The following is a 20,011-nucleotide window of genomic DNA, read 5'->3' as shown; positions in this document are numbered from 1 at the left end:
TCCACAGGTTAAGGATGCACAAGTCTAGTCATTGACAATTCTCAAGAAGAGGAAGAAGAGAACCATTCCAGTTTTCTACATTTTAACAGCATAAAATTACCTAATTTTTCCAATAGGAAGGGAACAGCAGGATTAATTTGGTGAAGGTAACAAAATGATTGTCAGCAGGGGAGTCCTTAGAGGATTGGAGGCATTGAGTGAAGGCCTCAACCACTCCAAATCCTTTTCTTAATGAAGTTTGAGAAGAAAGATCTCTCAACTGATCCCTCAAGTAGAAGGTGTTGGACCATATGTATGGTGCATTCACTTCACTTGTCTCCACTAATGCAACTAATTCTTGATGCTCTGATTTGAGTCTGTGTCCAGATCTTGAGCAACCAGAATAATGTACAAACAATATGCTTAAAAAAGGTTTCTCTACCTTGAGATGTGAAGTGCAGCATGTGTCAGGTATTGTGGCATACTCCATAACAACTTTACATTCAGCTATGAAAGTCTCGAGTGAGGCACGATTATTGCATGAGGAAAACTTGCAAAACACTCCCTGGAAGGAATGCAATCGCTCCAAAAGCTGCACTTTTCTGTGTTCAAAAGCATGTGAACTGCCTTCACAAGGAAATGCATCCTACATTATAAGAAGAGGTAAGTTTGTGAGCAAGTTGGTGGAGTCCTCTATAAATGGGAGTGAGATTGTCAGTGAAGTATACCTCTGACCTCTTGGAATGTAAGGCAACAGCATCTTAGGAAACTTGGGATTGGTTGTGGCTAGAAGCAGAGGGCCTTCTGCTTTCTTAGACATCTCATAATCACCAACCCTTGGTACATCCTGAGGGACAGAACAAGTAGAGGTAAGTTAAGAATCATAAGTTTCCATAGGTGCATAAACACACACATCTGCTCAAGTTTGCATGCTTAATAAATCAATCTCACCAATTCATTTGTTACATGTAAATCTTTTCACATAAATACAACTTTTTGGACACCACAGTTTGCTACAGAGATATTTAGGAGATGCACAGTGATCTTATAGCAATGCATATTACTGTACCACACATCAGACTGCTTATGTCTAGTTTGTAATTGCCAAAGGATAGCTGCATATGCTCATGTTGATGATCTACTGATGAAATGTAGGCGAACGGTGGTAAATTAGATAGGAAGGGATTCATTATACTGCCATAAGATAAATGTATCCTGCAACAGCTAAGGTGAGGAAGTTCTCAATTAGTTGCAGCCAATGTTCTTTTCCAGTCCGTAGTTTTTCTTCCTGAAGGGACAGATGTTGTTGCGCTGGTGTTTGCTCATCATGTTGAACTGCATGTTGGTGGCTCTGTCAATGCCAATGTTACTCAGCATGCAGCACACCTTCACTGTTGCAGATACGTTTCTGAAGTGGCTGTCATGATTCAGGCACTTGAATTTTTGTGCTCAAATAGAATTTAGACACAATCAATTATTCTATGAATACTTGGGAACTGTGCACATATGTGGATGTTTTGCTTGCTTTAGGAGGACACATGTTCAGAGACTGGTGAACATGACCAAACAGTGCATTAATTGCTCTACAGACTAAATAGTGGTGGTCAGAATAATCCTTTCTGAGAGACTGGAGCTACCATTAATCTAGAAACTGAGAGCTACTGTACCTGTTCATCCCTCTGTCTTTTATGGCAATGCAGGACAGCAGACACAGCAGTTGCAATGTTCACCAGCATGCTTACTTAGTCTAAAAAATAAAATGGAGTAGATTCTCAGAATTAGTCGCTGGTCGGGCATTCGTCATCCAGTGCACTTTTAGCACCTGTCTGACTTTTGCTGTGTGGATGCCACCTGATTTTATTCATATGATGTGGCCCTTTTAGACCACATGGAGCCTGGCATGTGAGTTTACTGGGGTGAGGAGAAAGAACAAAACATCACAAGGGGTGGTTTTCACAGTTTTTTTTATTGCATAGAGACTGTAAGAGTAATAATTAGACATTAAAACATGCTGCATTTTTTAAAAGTATGAAATCTTAATAAAAATCTTGTTGAAGTGGAAACATTATCTATCATTATATTCACACAATGTTGTTGGTTCCAAAAATTGCACATCTCTTGTTCTCTTGCAGTACGGTTACTGAATCATTCTATTATGCTTTTCTCCAACACAATCTTCTCCATGCTTTTTCTCCATGCTCCAAGGCAATGAAAATGTTGTTTCTTTCAATTTTTTAAAGGATCTATTTCTTTATGTCTCTTGTAAGTCTACGCAACAATCTTCACCTTTAGTTGTCCATCTGTGTAATTTTTCCATTGGTGTTCTGCACCTTATTTCCCCTGACCTCAAACAGAGCTGCCACATCTCTTAGGATTACTGCAGCACACTCAAAGAAGCTTGGAGGTCCTTTTGCTTTCAACAGTTATTATTTCTCCAGAAAATGCACTTCCATTTAAGAGCAAAAGACTACTCATGTACCCCTCTTGCACATCTCTCACATTTATGGGTGGCAAGTAAAGAAAAAACTAGTTATCTGTTATGATGGCCATGGTGGGTTGTCAATAGATCTCCCCCGTGACCCTTGTTGAATATGAGCTCCCCTATTAAGTGAGTGGAGGCTTGCCCAATAGAGGCGGAGTAGTGGGGGGGTTTAAAACCATCTGGCTCCACTCATGCCAGCAGTCGAAAGACTTGGGGCTGATCTGCACTCTAGCCGTTGTGCAGCACTTTGAGCACATTGTAAATAAAGAGTGATGCTGATGGAAGACTGTCCTTGGTAAGATTACTACATTGGCAAGAGGATGGGATCATAGTTGTCCCTTGCTCAGAGTGATGTCCGATATTTATGGAATTATACCATGGCCACCCTAGGATTTCAAAGATAAAAATGGTAGCCAGGGGCTACGTATGGTCTTGATGCATACATTACTGACTTGGTCAGACAGCGTGAGTTGTGCTAAGAGAATCAAGACCTCTCCCCCTCCCCCTTCAGCCTCCCTACATCCATGGGAGTGCTCTGGTTGGCCCTAGATTCAGATGCACGTGGATTTCGAACGGCCTTTTTTTGGTTCCATGTTCTTAATTATGGTCGATGGGCATTCCAACTGGTTGGAGGTACATCACATGAGCTCCACCACTTTCCATGCTACCATTGAGAAACTACAACAAAATTTCTGCACGCATGGGATAACTGAAGTCCTGGTCTCTGACAATGGCACTGCCTTTACAAGCACCAAGTTTCAGACCTTCATGCTCTACTGTGGAATCAAACACATCAGCACCCTATCATCCATCAATGAATGGGTTGTCTGAACAGGTGGTGCAGACTTTTAAGCTTGGCATGAAGGAGCAACTTGCAGCATCCATCAAGACCAAACGGGCACGATTTTTATTTGACTATAGGAATACTCCTCACGCAAACACAGGAATTGCCCCGTCGGAATTGTTATGAGACAAATTTAATCTTCAGACAAGATTAAACTTACTGTTTCCAAACCTAGCGGAGAGGGTGGAGTTCCAACAAGAGAACCAGAAGAAGAACTATGATTCTGTAAGGACAGAAAGAACATTGAAAACTGGCAACCCAATCCACGTGAGAAACTTCAGGGATGGTCTCAGTTGGGTCCCCAGGATCATAACGGAAGACCACAAGACCATAAGATACAGGAGAGAATTAGGCCATTCGGCCTATTAAGTCTGCTCCACCATTCAATTATGACTGATAAGTTTCTCAACTCCATTCTCCTGCTTTTTCCCTGTAACCTTAGATCTCCTTACCAATCAAGAACCTATTTATCTTTGTCTTAAATACACTCAGTGATCTGGCCTCCACAGCAATTCAGCACCCTCTGGTTGAAGAAATTCCTCCTCATCTTGTTTCTAAAGTCACTTTACTATGAGGCTGTGCCCTCAGATCCTAGTCTCTCCTACTAATGGAAACATCTTCCCCATGTCCACTCTATCCAGACCTTTCAGTATTCTGTAAGTTTCAATGAGATCCCCCCTCATCCTCCTAAACTCCATTGAGGACAGACTCAGTGTCCTCAAACACTCCTCATATATCAAGTTTTTCATTCCCGGGATCATTCTCATGAATCTCCTCTGGATCCTCTACAAGGCCAGCACATCCTTCTTTAGATATGAGGCCGTGAATTGCGCATATTCCAAATGTGGCCTCACCAGAGCTTTATAAAGCCTCAGCAGTACATCCCTGCTTTTGTACCCTAGTCCTCTCGAAATGAATGCTAACATTGCATTTGCCTTCCTAACTACCAAGTCAGAAGTTAACCTTAAGAGAACCCTGAACTAAGACTCCCAAGTCCCTTTGCACTTCCAGGGCCTGTCTTATAAGGTCAAAGTGCAGGGCAAAGTTATGAGGAAACTCCTGGACCATCTCAGGAGTAGGGAGCCTGTGCCAGTGCAGGCTTCATTACCAGCCATGGGGATGACCACTGCCAGAGTTGAGCCACAACTAGAAGTGAACCCTACGCCTGCCCCTCCGGGTGATGAGGACACGGATTCTGAGATGGAAGCAAAAGAGACTGATGCCCCAACTGAAGTAAGACTTTAGGAAGAACCAGCATCAGTGGCTTTACGATGCTCCCTTCAGAATCAAAGGTCTCCAATCCCTTTCACAATCCTGATCCAGTTCTGCCTCCAATCTGCTCCAGGCCGATTGCTAAGCAGAGAAAAAGGCCTTCTGTGGCGAGGGTATTGGGGAAGAAATGGACTTGAAGGGGGGGGAAGGGGTGTTATGGTGCCCACGGGGGTTGTCAATAGATCTCCCTGTGGGCCTCATAGAATACAAGCTCCCTCATTGGGCGAGAGGAGGCTCACCAATGGGGAAGGAGCAGCGGGATTTTAGGTGGCACAGTAATTAGCACTGCTCCTTATAGTGCCAGGGACCTGGGTTCGGTTCCCACCTTGGGTGACTGTGTGGAGTTTGCATGTTCTCCCCGTGTCCAGGTGGATTTTCTCTGGGAGCTCCAGTTTCCTCCTACACTCCAAAGTTGTGCAAGCTCGATGGATTGGCAATGTTAAATTGCCCTGAATGTCCCAAGATGTATAGTTTCGGAGGATTAGTGGAGTAAATGCATGGGGTTACGGTGATGGGGCAGGGGGTGGAGAGATAGTCAATGCAGACTCAATGGGCCGAATGGCCTACTTCTCTACTAGAGGGATTCTATGATTCCACTCAGGTCAGCATTCAAAACACTTCTGGGCCTACCCATACTCTAACTGCTGTGCGGCACATTGAGCACACTGTGAATAAAGGATAATGGTAACAGAAGACTGGCCTCGGTAAGATTACTACATTGTCTAATCAGCAGACTCTCACACTTCTAATCTCCAAATGCTGCCTTTCCTAACGTTCCTAGGTTTCCTGCATTTTATTAGTACAACATCCTCTGAACTTGCTGTTCCAATTCCGCCTACATATCCCTCCTTGCGTTCTGCGTTAGTATCAAGATTTCTTACTCTAACTGATTCGCCAAAATCTTGCTGGCATTCATGCTGGTGGGATCTTACGGTCCTGCTGACAGCGCACCTCTGCCATGGGTTTCCCGGCGGCAAGGGATGTGTTCAGCAGGAAACCCCGTTGACACCAAAGGGACCCTACGATCCCATTAACATTGAAGAGGAGGAATATCCCACCCATTATTTCCCAGAACCTGTAAACTATGGTACTTTGGAGCATCTGCAGGAATTCCTTCACCTTTTCGTCTTGAAGCATATTGTCTCAGATGCAGTTTTAATTCAGTTCCCAGTGAATGTGAGGCCAAAATTAAGAATGTTTCTAATTTCACATTACCTACGTATTTTTGCATGCAATATTAATGAAGTAAGAAATTGAAATATTAGACTAATAAATGTACTTGAATAATAAGTGCCCGAGGGAGATTATTAGTCTTAAGCACTACAAACTACAACAGCTAATTTGAAGATGTTTGATGGTGTAACTGGTTTGTAAGTAGCGGAATTTACATTCTGTAGTAAAATCAATTCTTAACTTGAGGGTAAGTATGTAAAACGTGGCTCTTTAACTCATGTTAAGATTATAAGAAAGAAATAATGACATTTATTTTTCAAACAACCAATGACTAGTTCTAAAATGAATAATTAAGTTTTATGTTACATTGTTATTTGACTTGGTAGGGTGATTTCATTGTGCCCGCTGCCCCCATGCCAGCTGTGTATGTTTGAATCCAACTCATCTTAAACTTGGCTGAGCCAACTTAGGTTTCCAGGTTCAGTGTTTTTGTACGTGCTGGGGATATGTGGTTGAGAATACTGCATGGGAGTGGGTATTGGCCCATGTGGGTGGAGGCAAGTTATGTGCTGCAATCTTGATTCTGCAAAACCAGTGGTGAAACTGCCAACATCTGCACAGTAAATGTTTGATTACAACGTTTCTTGCAGCCTTTTATTAGATCCACTAAACAAAATGTTAACCAGCAACCTCTAATGTTTATTTTTGGAGGCATGGTAATGTTATCCCTGTGTGATTTGCAGGTGTTCTCTGCCTATGTCTTGAGGTTACCCCAGAAAATCCATCCCAACGCAAAAGGCACCAAAGATGTGATGGGTCCCTACTCGAGTTTTGTCTGCCTAATTGTTCAGATTGTGACGTACACAATGAAGGAGGTACACAAGGGCAGCACGGTGGCACAGTGGTTAGCACTGCTGCTTCACAGCGCCAGGGACCTGGGTTTGATTCCCGGCTTGGGTCACTGTCTGTGCGGAGTCTGCACGTTCTTCCCATGTCTGCGTGGGTTTCCTCCAGGTGCTCTGGTTTCCTCCCACAGTCTGAAAGACGTGCTGGTTACGTGCATTGACCCAAACAGGTGCCGGACTGTGGCAACTAGGGGAATTTCACAGTGCGTTCATTGCAGTGTTAATGTAATCCTTACTTGTAACTACTAAATAAGCTTTAACACAAGCCATTTGGCAGAGAAAAGAATGGGTTGTTGTTTAAGTGGGGAAAGGGAGAAATGTAGAAATGAAGTTTTCAGTAAATTAACCCAACCTACCATCTCCTGAACTGTTAATATAAATCCAGCACTGCTACCTGAGCTGATCTTGGCTTTTGACCTGTGTATTTCTATCATAATATTATCAACACTACATGTAAAGATTGGAATAAAGCACTTTTATTAATATAGGTTTCAATGTTATGGATTACTTTTCCGTAAATCTGAACTGAAACCAGTTGCAACTGTGGACACCCTAGAAACCTGGCTGAAACAAATTAAACCTTGTGCCATAAGACCTTGTAAAACCATGTGCATGAACCCTATTGTGCCCATTTAACACTTGAACACCTCCAGTCTCTTGTGGTACAGTTACTGAATCATTCCATTATGATTTCCTCCAGTGTAATCTTATCACTGCCTTTAACAAGACAGGAACCACACCCATGATTTTTGCATACTCCTACTACCTGTGTGTATGATCAAACCCTCCGGCAGCAGTTCAGGTCTTTGCAAGATTTATCCTAAACCTCTCTTTGCCAAACTGACTGAGTGGAGACAGGTTCAATAGAAAAAGTTGCCAATAGCCCACATTGCGTGATAATGCTTTATGATATATTTGTTAATAAGCAGATTCAATTTATTGTTCATTATTTCAAATTATTGATTATTGCTACTTTTCTTTTAAGTTTCTTTCAGCTAACACTTCGAAGAATGTCTCCAGAGAGTCTCCAGAGGTTGTATTCAACAAATTATTCCTGAATTAAATTCCTACCCTAGTGGAAATTCCAATTGCTTCCACTGAGATGGTTTCTTCTGGTCAACAGTTGCAATTGTGTTTTAAAGCTTGGTTAGCTGGCCAAGTTAGACACCTGATAGCAATTGAATCGATATTCAGGGAAGAACTTAACTTTCTTTCTATTCACTCGAATGTGTGCACATTCCTCAGTAATGTCAAAATCCGGCCTTTTCAGATGATAATGTGTTCCACAACTTTTTTAAAGTTTCTTCTTCAACGTTGAGAAATATTCTGTGTGCAACAGTGTCTGAGGGATATCTCACTTTGGTTCACTAAGGATCATTAACTACTATGTTTTGAAAAAATCTTTATTCGTGAACAGGCAGCTATTGGAATTTCTACAAGGGTACAGCATGCTTTGCATCTTTTAACTCAAAGTTTGAATGTAATAAGGAATGACTATCTTTACTGCATACTATTTGTATTACTTTAACACATGTATCACATTGAACATTTCATACATTATCCTAGTTAAAAAATTAAAACTAAAATCTGGAAATTTATCATGTGTAAGACTTTACTCTTAAGAACATAATGCAGAAATAGTAGAAAATCCTATTAAAAATTCCTACTGCTGATGAAATGCAGAGTTCCCAGTAGAAACCAATAAGAAACCTGTTCATCTAGCTTGTGGCCAGCAGGTATGATTACTGTATGAAAAAAAACAACTCTGTTGACAAGCCAACAATCCCTAAGTGATGTTAAGGATTGGTATGCTTGAGGAACAAGTTCTGAATTCTTAAAACAGACTTTCACCCTGCATTCCCCCGCCCCCACCAAAGCAAAGCAGGTGAGAACAGAACAAACAGTATCTCATTCCCTCCCATGAGGGGATGAAGATGAAAAATATTTAATCGGAGCTGCCTATAATTGAATTTCTCAGGAACAGATGGCTACGAACTGATAAATCTTGACTTTTTAAATCTAATGAGCCGTCTATTCTATAGTCAGTATATAACCAGTTTAGTTATAAGCTAAGATAGTGAGATGTTATTAATAATCTGGTGGATGCATGCACTTCTTGTGATGATTTTGATCAAGTTTGAGGAACAAATTCAGAATCCTTAAAACAACAGACTTCCATCCACTCATCTCAACAATGAATATTGAAAGTGCTTATGGAAGCATTTAGAGTGAAATCCTGGGTGGAATTTAGTCAGTGGAGCACCAGCGGAACTGGAAGTGTGCCCCACTTCTGCTCCCTTGCTTCTTCCCCTTTCCCAAGGGATTAGGATTAAAGTTTGAAGTGTTGATAGCACACAGGGAAACATGCAATTCCACAGCATTGGGTGCTTTTCAGAAACTCACTGTCAGCTGGCAATGCTCCAGCTATAAAAGGAGGGGGCTGTGGAGGGATATAAAACAGCCTCTTGGTCAAACGTAGAGACTCTGTATCATGATCACAACTTTCCTGTCCAACTCCATTATCATCAACATTGGACTTATTGAGAGAACAAAGGTACCAAGGGTTTTTAAATGTCATTTGTATATAATTCGTATTGCATTGTTTTCACTTTATTTCATGTGTGCATCACTTTACTTGTTGGAATTATCCTAGTCAGAGAGGTAAACATGAACATACGAAATAGAAGCAGAAGTAGGCAATGCGGCCCCTCAAATTTGCTCTACCATTCAATAAGATCATGGCTGTCCTGTTTGTGTTTCGAATTTCACATTCCCATCTACGGTTGATGAAGGAAGGGCTGTGGATGTCGTCTATATGGATTTCAGTAAGGCATTTGACAAAGTCCCACATGGCAGGTTGGTTAAGAAGGTTAAGGCTCATGGGATACAAGGAGAAGTGGCTAGATGGGTGGAGAACTGGCTTGGCCATAGGAGACAGAGGGTAGTGGTCGAAGGGTCTTTTTCCGGCTGGAGGTCTGTGACCAGTGGTGTTCCGCAGGGCTCTGTACTGGGACCTCTGCTATTTGTGATATATATAAATGATTTGGAAGAAGGTGTAACTGGTGTAATCAGCAAGTTTGCGGATGACACGAAAATGGCTGGACTTGCGGATAGCGAAGAGCATTGTCGGGCAATACAGCAGGATATAGATAGGCTGGAAAATTGGGCGGAGAGGTGGCAGATGGAGTTTAATCCAGATAAATGCGAAGTGATGCATTTTGGAAGAAATAATGTAGGGAGGAGTTATACAATAAATGGCAGAGTCATCAGGAGTATAGAAACACAGAGGGATCTAGGTGTGCAAGTCCACAAATCCTTGAAGGTGGCAACACAGGTGGAGAAGGTGGTGAAGAAGGCATATGGTATGCTTGCCTTTATAGGACGGGGTATAGAGGATAAAAGCTGGAGTCTGATGATGCAGCTGTATAGAACGCTGGTTAGGCCACATTTGGAGTACTGCGTCCAGTTCTGGTCGCCGCACTACCAGAAGGACGTGGAGGCGTTAGAGAGAGTGCAGAGAAGGTTTACCAGGATGTTGCCTGGTATGGAGGGTCTTAGCTATGAGGAGAGATTGGGTAAACTGGGGTTGTTCTCCTGGAAAGACGGAGAATGAGGGGAGATCTAATAGAGGTGTACAAGATTATGAAGGGGATAGATAGGGTGAACGGTGGGAAGCTTTTTCCCAGATCAGAAGTGACGTTCACGAGGGGTCACAGGCTCGAGGTGAGAGGAGCGAAGTATAACTCAGATATTAGAGGGATGTTTTTTACACAGAGGTTGGGGGGGGCCTGGAATGCGCTGCCAAGTAGGGTGGTGGAGGCAGGCACGCTGACATAGTTTAAGACTTACCTGGATACTGACATGAGCAGCCTGGGAATGGAGGGATACAAACGATTGGTCTAGTTGGACCGGAGCGGCACAGGCTTGGAGGGCCGAAGGGCCTGTTTCCTGTGCTGTACTGTTCTTTGTTCTTTGTACCCTGATAACCTTTGATTCCCTCGCCTAACAAAAATCTATCTACCTCCACCTTAAAAATATTAAATGACCTTGCTTCCACCACCTTCTATGGCAGAGAGTTCCAAAGTCGAATAACCCTCTAAGAAAACAATTGTCCTCATTTCTGTCCTAAAAGGACGATTTTCAGTTTTAAAATGGTGCTCCCTAGTCCTGGACTCCGATGCAAGGTGAAACATCCTTTTCATGTCCGATTCCGGGGGCGGGTGAGGCTCGGAGAATGGCATTCTCCTTTGGCCTCGGGCAGGATTGTATGAACCTTGGGCCGGCATGCCGGTAAAATTCCGCCCAGAATTTGAGATGTGATCTTACCGATGCCCTATAGTACTACAACATAACATTTTTACTTTTATGTTCAGCTCTTCTCATAATAAAGGATAGCACTCCATCGGCCTTCCTAATTACTTGCTGTATCTCCATACTAACTATTTGTGTTTCATACACCAGAATACTTAGTTCCTGCTGCACCTCAAAATTCTACACTAATTCTCCATTTAAGTAATGGTCTGCTTTTTTTAATTTTTCCTGCCAAAGTGAACAATTTCACATTTTCCCACTTTATGCTCCATTTGCCAGATTTTTCCCCACTCACTTAACCTATCTATATCCATCTGCAACCTTCTTATGTAATCTTCACAACATAATTTCCTACCTAGCTTTGTATCATTTGCAAATTTAGCTACCATGCCTTCACTCCCCTCATTTAAGTAATTGATGTAAATTGTTAAAAGTTGAGGCCCCAGCACAGACTCCTGGAGGACTCCATTCATCAGATCCTGCCAATAAGACAAAGACTAATTTATGCATACTCTCTGTTTTCTGCTAGCCAGCCAATCTTCAATCCAGGCTAATCTATTACCCTTACACCACGAGCAATAAACTTTGACGTAACACTTTATTGAATGCCTACATTATGGGGGAAGGGTGATCGGCCAGGGCCGTGATTGGGTGGCTGATCGTCCAGGGCTGCAATCGGGGGGCGGGCGGGGGGTGGGTTGGGGGGTGGGGGGGGGGGGCAATTGGCCGGGCAGCAATGGGGAGGGGGGGGACGTTGGTTGTTGGTTGGGGTAGTGGCAGATCTGGAAGATTGGGCACCTGCGCTGGAATTTTCTGATAATGAATTATAGTTTCATGGCATTGTTACTGAGATTAGCTTTCAATTTCAGACTTTTTATAATTACAACTGCACATGGTGGTAGAAGGGGGAGAACAAGTAGTGGACTCAGTGGAAGCATAGATACAAAAGACCCAGTCAGGAGGTGATGAGGTTTGATCTCACTATCTGAAATTTTCATCATTCTTCATTATGACCCCACCTAAATGTTCAATGCAGTGGCTCTGAAGGTTTTTACTGCACTGAACATTTTTGTCAGCAAGTGCTTCCAGGGATTCACTGAAGACTTTTGCAGCATCTTATTGGTGGCACATACATATATAAGGTAGGTGACAGTTGCCTTTTGCAATAAAACTCACCATTTTGTCCAGTTCCACATGGATAATGCAAGCTAGGCTGCCAGAGCTGTTGAATTCACAGTAATATCAGGTTCTCTGTAAATACAGAGTGACATCAACTGTACACATGTGGCCTTGAGAGCTCTCGGCAGCAGCCTATGAGATTCATCAATCAAAAAGATTTCACTCTCTGAATGTTCAGCTAATTTATGATCACAGAAAGCAGATCCTGTATGTTTGTGCGAGGTAGCCAGGGGGTTCTCGCGACTCTTATATCTTGACCCACTCGCAGCAACCACTCGCGAGACCTTGGCGCTTATAGGGTTGACACCCTTGGGACAATGGGTCCCCCAGAGAACATAGCTGATGACATCCATTTGCAGTCTATATAGTACAGCTGAAGAGAGGTATGATGCTGCATATTCCACCACAAGATCCTTGATAGAGCTGAAGATTGACTTCCTGAAGATGTGTTTCTGATGTTTGGACCGTTCAGATGGGCTTTCCAATACTCACCACAGAGAATGTCCCGGATCATTGCTCTTTGCTGCATCCTGCACAACCTTGCACTGCAAAGTGGGGATGTGTTGCTTCAGGGAGAAATGGAGGAGCAAGACAACTGCTTGGATGAAGGGGAAGGATCTGATGAGGGGCAGGATGTAGATGAGCCACATGAAGAGGCAATTGCATGGTTGCAAAGCAACAGACGTGACAATGACAATCTGATAGCTACAAGATTCCAGGAGGAGTAAAGGCCAGACATATTCTCACAATGGCTAGTTTCTTTAGACTTTGTTGCATGGAGTGCCCGATCACCTTCAATCTCAACAAGAAAATATCCTGAAAGTTCAATGCTGTTATAACAATTATGGAAATATCAATATAAAAGAAGAATACTGCAGATGATGGAAATCTGAAAAGAAAACAGAAAACTCTGGATAAATTCAGTGGTCTGGCAGCATCTCTGGAAAGAGAAACAGAGTTGACGTTTCAAATCCATATGACCCTTCTACAGATGATTTCCACATCATGGAGCAGTAACCATAACATCGAGATCATGCAGTAAAGTTTTGAGGTTTGCTTGCATTGTGCTCACTGAGTGCCTCACCAGGACTATGGGTTGCTGAGATGTAACCACTCGGGACCCTGCAATCATCAGAAGTCTGACAAGACTCTCCCCCTGATGACCTTTGCATTTTGATGAAACCTTGAACAGTTATTCTCAACACAACAACCAATTAATAATTATTTCCTTCATAGATTCTGTAAAAACCTTAGGAGCATTGTATATGCAGTACTTTGACAACATAACAGTCCTCAAGACAGTACAGATCACAAAGGCCAGTCCTATCTATATATCCTAAGTCAATGAGAGCCCCGTCATGCAATGATTTCCACATTTAAATGTTGTGCCTTTACCCAAGTATTGAAAGCCCCACAGCTTCAAATAAACATCATATGAGCTGAGGATATGGTTTCACCAAATGAACACACACCTCTTACATCACACACTCTAACTCTTTTTGCAGTCAAGTCTAAATTGTCCAGTGCTCCCTATTTGCCTAGTTCAGCAGGCAAAGAGTGAGAAATGACCAAAGAATGACATTCAGTATTAAATGCAGACACTATGGGCCTGATTTTAACATCACGTTGTGCCCTTTTTGGGCGTGAAAACATGGTAAAGTCGGGTGTGAAGTGCGGAGCACGATCCACATTTAAATTGGCTTTATGGGCTACACGCCCAACCTTACTGGCACTGCCCCTTTACCACCACATTTGCCCATCCGGAATCGGCGTGAAACAGATGCTCCATATAAGTCTGGTTCAGGCACTCCATCAGTGACGGCTAGTGAGGAGGTGAGTGCCGAGTGTCCGACGGCTCTCTGCTTGAGATCGGTGGGGGGAGGGCTCCGCGATTGATCTGCGTGGTGGGGTGTGGGGGGGGGGGATAAGGGGGTCAGTAATGTTGGGAGGGTGAGGCAATGTCTGTGGGGGCCAGGGGGAGGCATTATCCGGCCCGGGAGGGATGTGGCCAGAGAGCAGCATTGGTGTGTTGGTAAGGCAGCAGTGTCACAAAGATGTGCATTAGCTGATGTTGTGGATGTGGAATTATGGACTTCTGACTGTGGTGAAAATGTGGTTGAATTTATGCAACTGAAGCTCCTGATGGGATTTAATTCTAGTGGTGCTACATTCTAGCGCCTTAAATTACTGTAAAACATGGAATCCAATTGAATAAAAGTGGAATTCATGAGACTTGGAGAAGATTAGATGCAACATATAGTTACAAAAGTGAAAACTATATACAAAGAGTGAATACCCATGTGCATTTAATTCTTCTTAATTTTTCCAACCCTATCACTTTGTCTGGGTGCAGCCCCAATATCTGCAGCTGAAGTGAATGCAGGCGAGCATTCTCTGATGGCCCGAGGCCTTGAGGGGCCCAATCTGCGAATGGTATCCTGCTCTGGTGCAGGTGCACCCTTCTTGTCTAATAGAGTTACTGATAGAGGGAAGTTGGAGTGGCCGGGCTCCTTGGAGTGTCCTTGGTGGATGCCCCAGGGGTATCTGGCTGCTATTGCTCTTTCTGATGGCCTCTCCAAACCAGCCATCACCCCTCCAATGGAACTTGGATACATTTGCTTGCTGGGGCCACAGCAGTAGATATACTGTGGACAGACTATTCCACTCTACAGTATGGTGACAACCTTTGACAACTCTGCCCGATGTTCCCCTGCCTGTCTCTGTATCTCCAATATGTCTGTTAGGGCCGGGTCCAGAGGCTGGTCACTAGACAGCTTCAGCAGGGGCCTGGTTTCCAGCAGTCCTCCGAGTGTCAGGCACCTCGGCTGTCACTGCCCCCCACCTGCTGTGGACCCGTGTTTGAGATGATCACCAGTTTGTGAATGTGAGCCTGCTCTAGAACTAGGACTCACTGAGGTGCCTGTATCTGTTTTGGTGGAGGGTGCAGGTGAACACAATGATGGTGCTGTCGTGTAGCGAGCTAAGGCTCAAACTCAAGTCAGTGAACTAACAAAGGTTTATTAACAGAATAACTATACACATTTCAGAGCCAGGAAAATGGTCTTAACTCCACAGGCCCAAAACTCCGACTAACTGGAACAAGCCCAGGCAAGCCTGAGTGAGTCCTCAACTTGGCTTTCGATTGGACCAGTGGGTTACATGACCCTTTCAAGGCAATGCCCTTAAAGGGCTACTACACCACAGGTGCTTTCTCTAAGGATATGGCAGCTTCCTCTCAGAGGTGGGCCTAGGGGCTAGGACTCTTGCATCTGGAGGATGACATCCTCCCTCTTTTCTTGATGGTACCTGGAGTAGAGAAAAGAGAATTAGTGATTGACTAAGCAGGCTTATGCATTAAAGATCATTGACAGTCATTGTGGTCCCAGATCTTGTCGATATACTCTGGATGCATCCTCACTGCCTTCTTGGGAGAGGTGGATCTCACCATCTGTGCAGAAACAATCTTCTCTTCTCTAGCGAGCTCTGCGGCCTGTTCTTCGAAGTTTGAGAGGGCATGGATCTCAGGGGTGCCACCTCTGGTCTTGGCACATTCTCTCTTGTTAGGGGTAATCTTGTCCTGCTTAAAGCCACAAGGATTGACTGTGATCCCAATGGGTGAATGAACAGTTCAAAAAAAATGCACGCCTTTGTTGCTGCTGATCCCTCCCCAGTAAGTGATTAAGAAGCCATTTGTCCAGGAACTAATATGAGTTGGAGAGTTTAAAGTGTGGCACACATTCAGTGCTGATGTCCCACCTGCCAGTTGTAATGTAACAACCTTGTGGATTCTAACCCTTAGACTGTCTGATACCCTTGTGAGTGTGTGAGTTTGCAGTGAGTGGATATTGCATTTACCCTAGTGGAGTGCAGCAGATCATTCATCTGTTTCGTGCACTGCAGGGAGTCCTTTTGGCCCCATGGGTGCTGATCTTCCAGGTGAGCTCCTCCCAGGCCGGCACAGTCAGGTGGGAGGCCCTCTGCTCCCATTCCTTGGAAAGAGGACCTCCCGCTTTTCCTGGACAGTCTTGAGGAGAACCCGCAGGGATGATTTGCCGAAATGAAGAGCTGAAGGTTGTTTGCATTACGGTGCAATATTGGACATCTTATTCGCAGTACCTGGCCTACAGTAAGCGAATGTCTGTCTGGGTGCTGTTCAAATATGGCGCCAGGACCATTGACCCCATGATGGAATGAAGTAATGGCAACATGGCAAATCCCTGGCCACCCCTACCCCGGGATTTGCTGAGCTCCTCACTGATGCATAATTAATGAGCTGAAAAGTGGAGGATTGTGCTTATTCATGAATCCCACTGCACAACAGGAATCAGGTCTGTTTGAATGGTGGAATAAGCTTGATGGGTTGAATGGACTACTACTGCTCCTATGTTCCTATAAGAAATTATGTTATGAGAAAAGAGTTGAAACATTAGCAATAATTTCACAGAAGCAGGAATGGCCAACGTGCAAGCACTTAAAGGATGTTACAGTTATGATTTTAATAGAGCAAGTAGGCAAAGACTATTTCTTTTGATTGAGCAATCAGAAACAAGAGCTCAATAATTTAAACTGATTACTGAGATTGAAAAATGAGCTTAGGAGAAATGTTTTATGTTAGGACATGGAATGACGTGCTACAGGGAGTAGTTGAGACTCCCATTGTATCATATGAGGCAGAAGTTGATGAGCATTTGAAGGAGAGGAAGTCATGGGGAGTATGGTGAGATTTGGGGTATAGGTTTAGTTTTGGATCAATTTCGCAAAGTGACAATACAGATAAGATGGGCTGAATGGCCTCCTGCTAGGGGAATTTCACAGTAACTTCATTGCAGTGTTAATGTAAGCCTTACTTGTGACTAATAAATAAACTTTACCTTTACTAATAAATAAACTTTACCTTTACTTTGTGTCTATGGTTCTGCAACAATCGGGATCAGGAACTTCAGGAGTACTGAAGGGATTTGTATTGCCTCTGTTGTAACCCAGATAATTGAGCTACCTCAACACAATCCAGTGCTCAAAACCTATCCGGTGTGCATGGTTCAGTAATGCATTTCTTGACTGGTTCATCAGGAGCACTCTCGCCTTCTAAAGAATGTACAAGAATTTAAATGATTTATTTGCAGCGTTTGAGATTAAATTAAATTTCTGATACTTAAACGGGTACTTGGGCTATAAGAATATTTTAGATTAGTTAGTTTATTTGACCAATAAACCAAATCATTCTAGAATTTATGATGTTCAATGAATAAAGGCAGAAATGTGCCTTAATTCTTTTAAGACTGACACATCATTTAGGCTTGCATTTTTGCTCCCTCTGGGACATTTCCCAGATCTGCAAACCTGACCTGGGACGAAGGCCTGCATCTGTGCTCCAGCACTGTGTTGAAAATTTTCAAAGATAAAAGGAACGATAAAACAGCCCTCGCCCCTCACACCTCAAACCCTATGCACTGCCCATGCCCTTTCCATGCCAGCCACTGGCCCCTACCCATGTCACCATGGCACTCTCCAATTCATCTCATGCCCACCCTTACCCATTATCCCTCATATCCTCCATGCCAATCTATGCCCATCTGCCCAGCCTTCATAGACCCTTAAATCCCCATATCATCTCATGGTCCTGCCCTGCTCCATGGCCCTTTTTGGCGTTTAAAGGTCTGTGCCAACTTAGTGCCAATTCATGCCAACCCCATCTACCATTTGCCCTTATACCTGCCATGACAACTCATTCAGTATCCACCATATTCAGAGGGGATTTGAGAAAACAAAGTTCACTCAGAGGATGGTGAGAATCTGGAATGCACTGCCTGGGAAGGTAGTGGAGGCCGGAAACCTGATAAACTTTAAAAAAGAATTTGGATGAGCACTTAGAATATCGTAACATTCATGGATATGGGACAAGTGCTGAAAAATGGAATTAGTGTGACTTTAGTGGTCATTATTGTCAGTGCAGATTTGATGGGTTGAAGGGCCTTTTTTGTGCTGTACAACTATATGACCATGGATAGATCTCAAGAGCCAGATTAAGACTAAATAAAGTAAAAGTAACATGTGCCTATTGTTGAATTCATTGTTTAATAAAAACTCTTTCTTTCATAAAAACCCATTCAGTACATTTACATTCCTTTAGCTACATCTTTATAAAAATAACCATTTCATTCAAGTGCTTAATCCTTTATAAGACAAACATTGCAATTCATAGTTCCACTTCAAAGAGTCTTATCAACCACTTGGAGCCATCAGTCAAACTGTGAACTGGAAGGCACCCTACTGTGAAAATGAAATGTTGTGAAATCAGTCATGCAGCACTAATCCAGTAATGGCAACCTTTATGCTTATGTAAATCTGTACACCACTAAAACAGTAACTGGGTAACCAATGCATTGTTTTCTTGCATAGGACCGTCGCTTCAGAGACGAAATTGATAAATTGACAGGATACAAGACAAAATCCCTGTTGTGCATGCCAATTCGAAACAGTGATGGTGAGATTATTGGTGTAGCCCAAGCTATAAACAAAAATTCAGGAGGAATTCCCTTCACTGAGGACGATGAAAAGGTTGGAATTTATTTGTTGTTCATCAATGATTATCTTTTAATGGTTTTATTTATAACAAAATGAAACATAGCACAAAGCTATCCTTAGTTATCCTTTATATTTTTTGATGATTTCGATAGAGCTCTTTATCAAAGGCCATTAAATACCAAATCCAATGTGGTTAGAGGAAAGTCATTACATAAAATGGATTCCAATGCGACTAAAATAATTTGACAATGATAAAAATTTAAGGTTGCTTGGAACACATAATGTTTTATTGCTGTGCGCAATTTGATACTTTGATCAAAGTTAAATTAACTGTAAGCATTGTAATTTCCTGAGATACTAGAGATGAAAAAAAATGACATGCAGAATTGAAAAGTGAATGAGTATGCTATTTTATTTTTAGTATGGGTGAATATTACAGCAATATTATGTGATTTACACAAAATGTTATAACGATTTGCTCTTGCAAGACTTAATGGAGAAGCCCAAGGTCAATTTTACAGGGTTGTATCAGCAATTTAAAAAATTAAAAATGTACCCATTTTAAAACTGCTACTAGAAGCAACACCAAATTTGTTGAGTTTATGAAATTGTGAATTTATTTGAATAGAATGATTTCTGATTTGTATCATTGCTTTAATTAGTAGGACATTGTGACAATACCATACTTATTAAAAATAAATTACAGCACTGTAATGACCTATAAGAATTTAACCAATGCTTGTTCAATCTATCATTAAGGAAACAGATGTTTCTGTAAAGACTTTGCAATTGTCAAAACATACATACAAGAGAACAATTGTAAGTCAACTGAGACTAGCAGTAAAGAAAAACATTCGGGATGAAATTTGTCTTTGGTATTAGAGCAAAATGGATAATAGCGAATTCCCAATCTATTTTACACTTCATTTTTCCCATTTTATTACTTTATGATCAAAATGTACTTGATATGAATGATATCTTTGAAGTAACGTTTTGCATGCAAGACAGTCTGTGGAAAGCAAATAAGCAGTAACTATGTTTAACGTTTTCACCATAACTCATAGGGATTAAAAATAAATAACCCTATTGTGTTAGATTCCCCTATTTGTTATAGTGTGACCCCTCTGAGTTTATAGTATAAAATAGAAGATAAGAAATACAGACTTGCATTTATATATTGTCTTTCAAAACACCTGGGGCGGGGGTGGGGGGGGGGGAGGGTGGGGAGGGGGGGGAACAATCTTAGCAAAAAAATTCTAAGTGCCGAACCAATGTGAAAAACAGGAGAGAATTGCACCCATTGTTTGGGTGAGCTCCTACTCGCAATCGTACGGTACTTAG

At 42.5% G+C, this 20,011-nt stretch overlaps 1 protein-coding gene across 1 annotated transcript in view; it reads left to right on the top strand.

Annotated features, from left to right (window-relative positions):
• The window catches only part of pde11a (phosphodiesterase 11a), a 362,109-nt gene that overhangs the window by 50,951 nt on the left and 291,147 nt on the right, over positions 1–20,011 (top strand). Inside the window, exon 2 of the mRNA XM_078229219.1 lies at positions 18,545–18,703. Within this exon, the coding sequence (XP_078085345.1) occupies positions 18,545–18,703 (159 nt within the window). The remainder of the gene's footprint in view (positions 1–18,544; positions 18,704–20,011) is intronic.

Source organism: Mustelus asterias, chromosome 14 (assembly GCF_964213995.1).
Source record: "Mustelus asterias chromosome 14, sMusAst1.hap1.1, whole genome shotgun sequence".
Taxonomy (NCBI): domain Eukaryota; kingdom Metazoa; phylum Chordata; class Chondrichthyes; order Carcharhiniformes; family Triakidae; genus Mustelus; species Mustelus asterias.
This window is presented reverse-complemented; position numbering and strand designations above follow the sequence as displayed.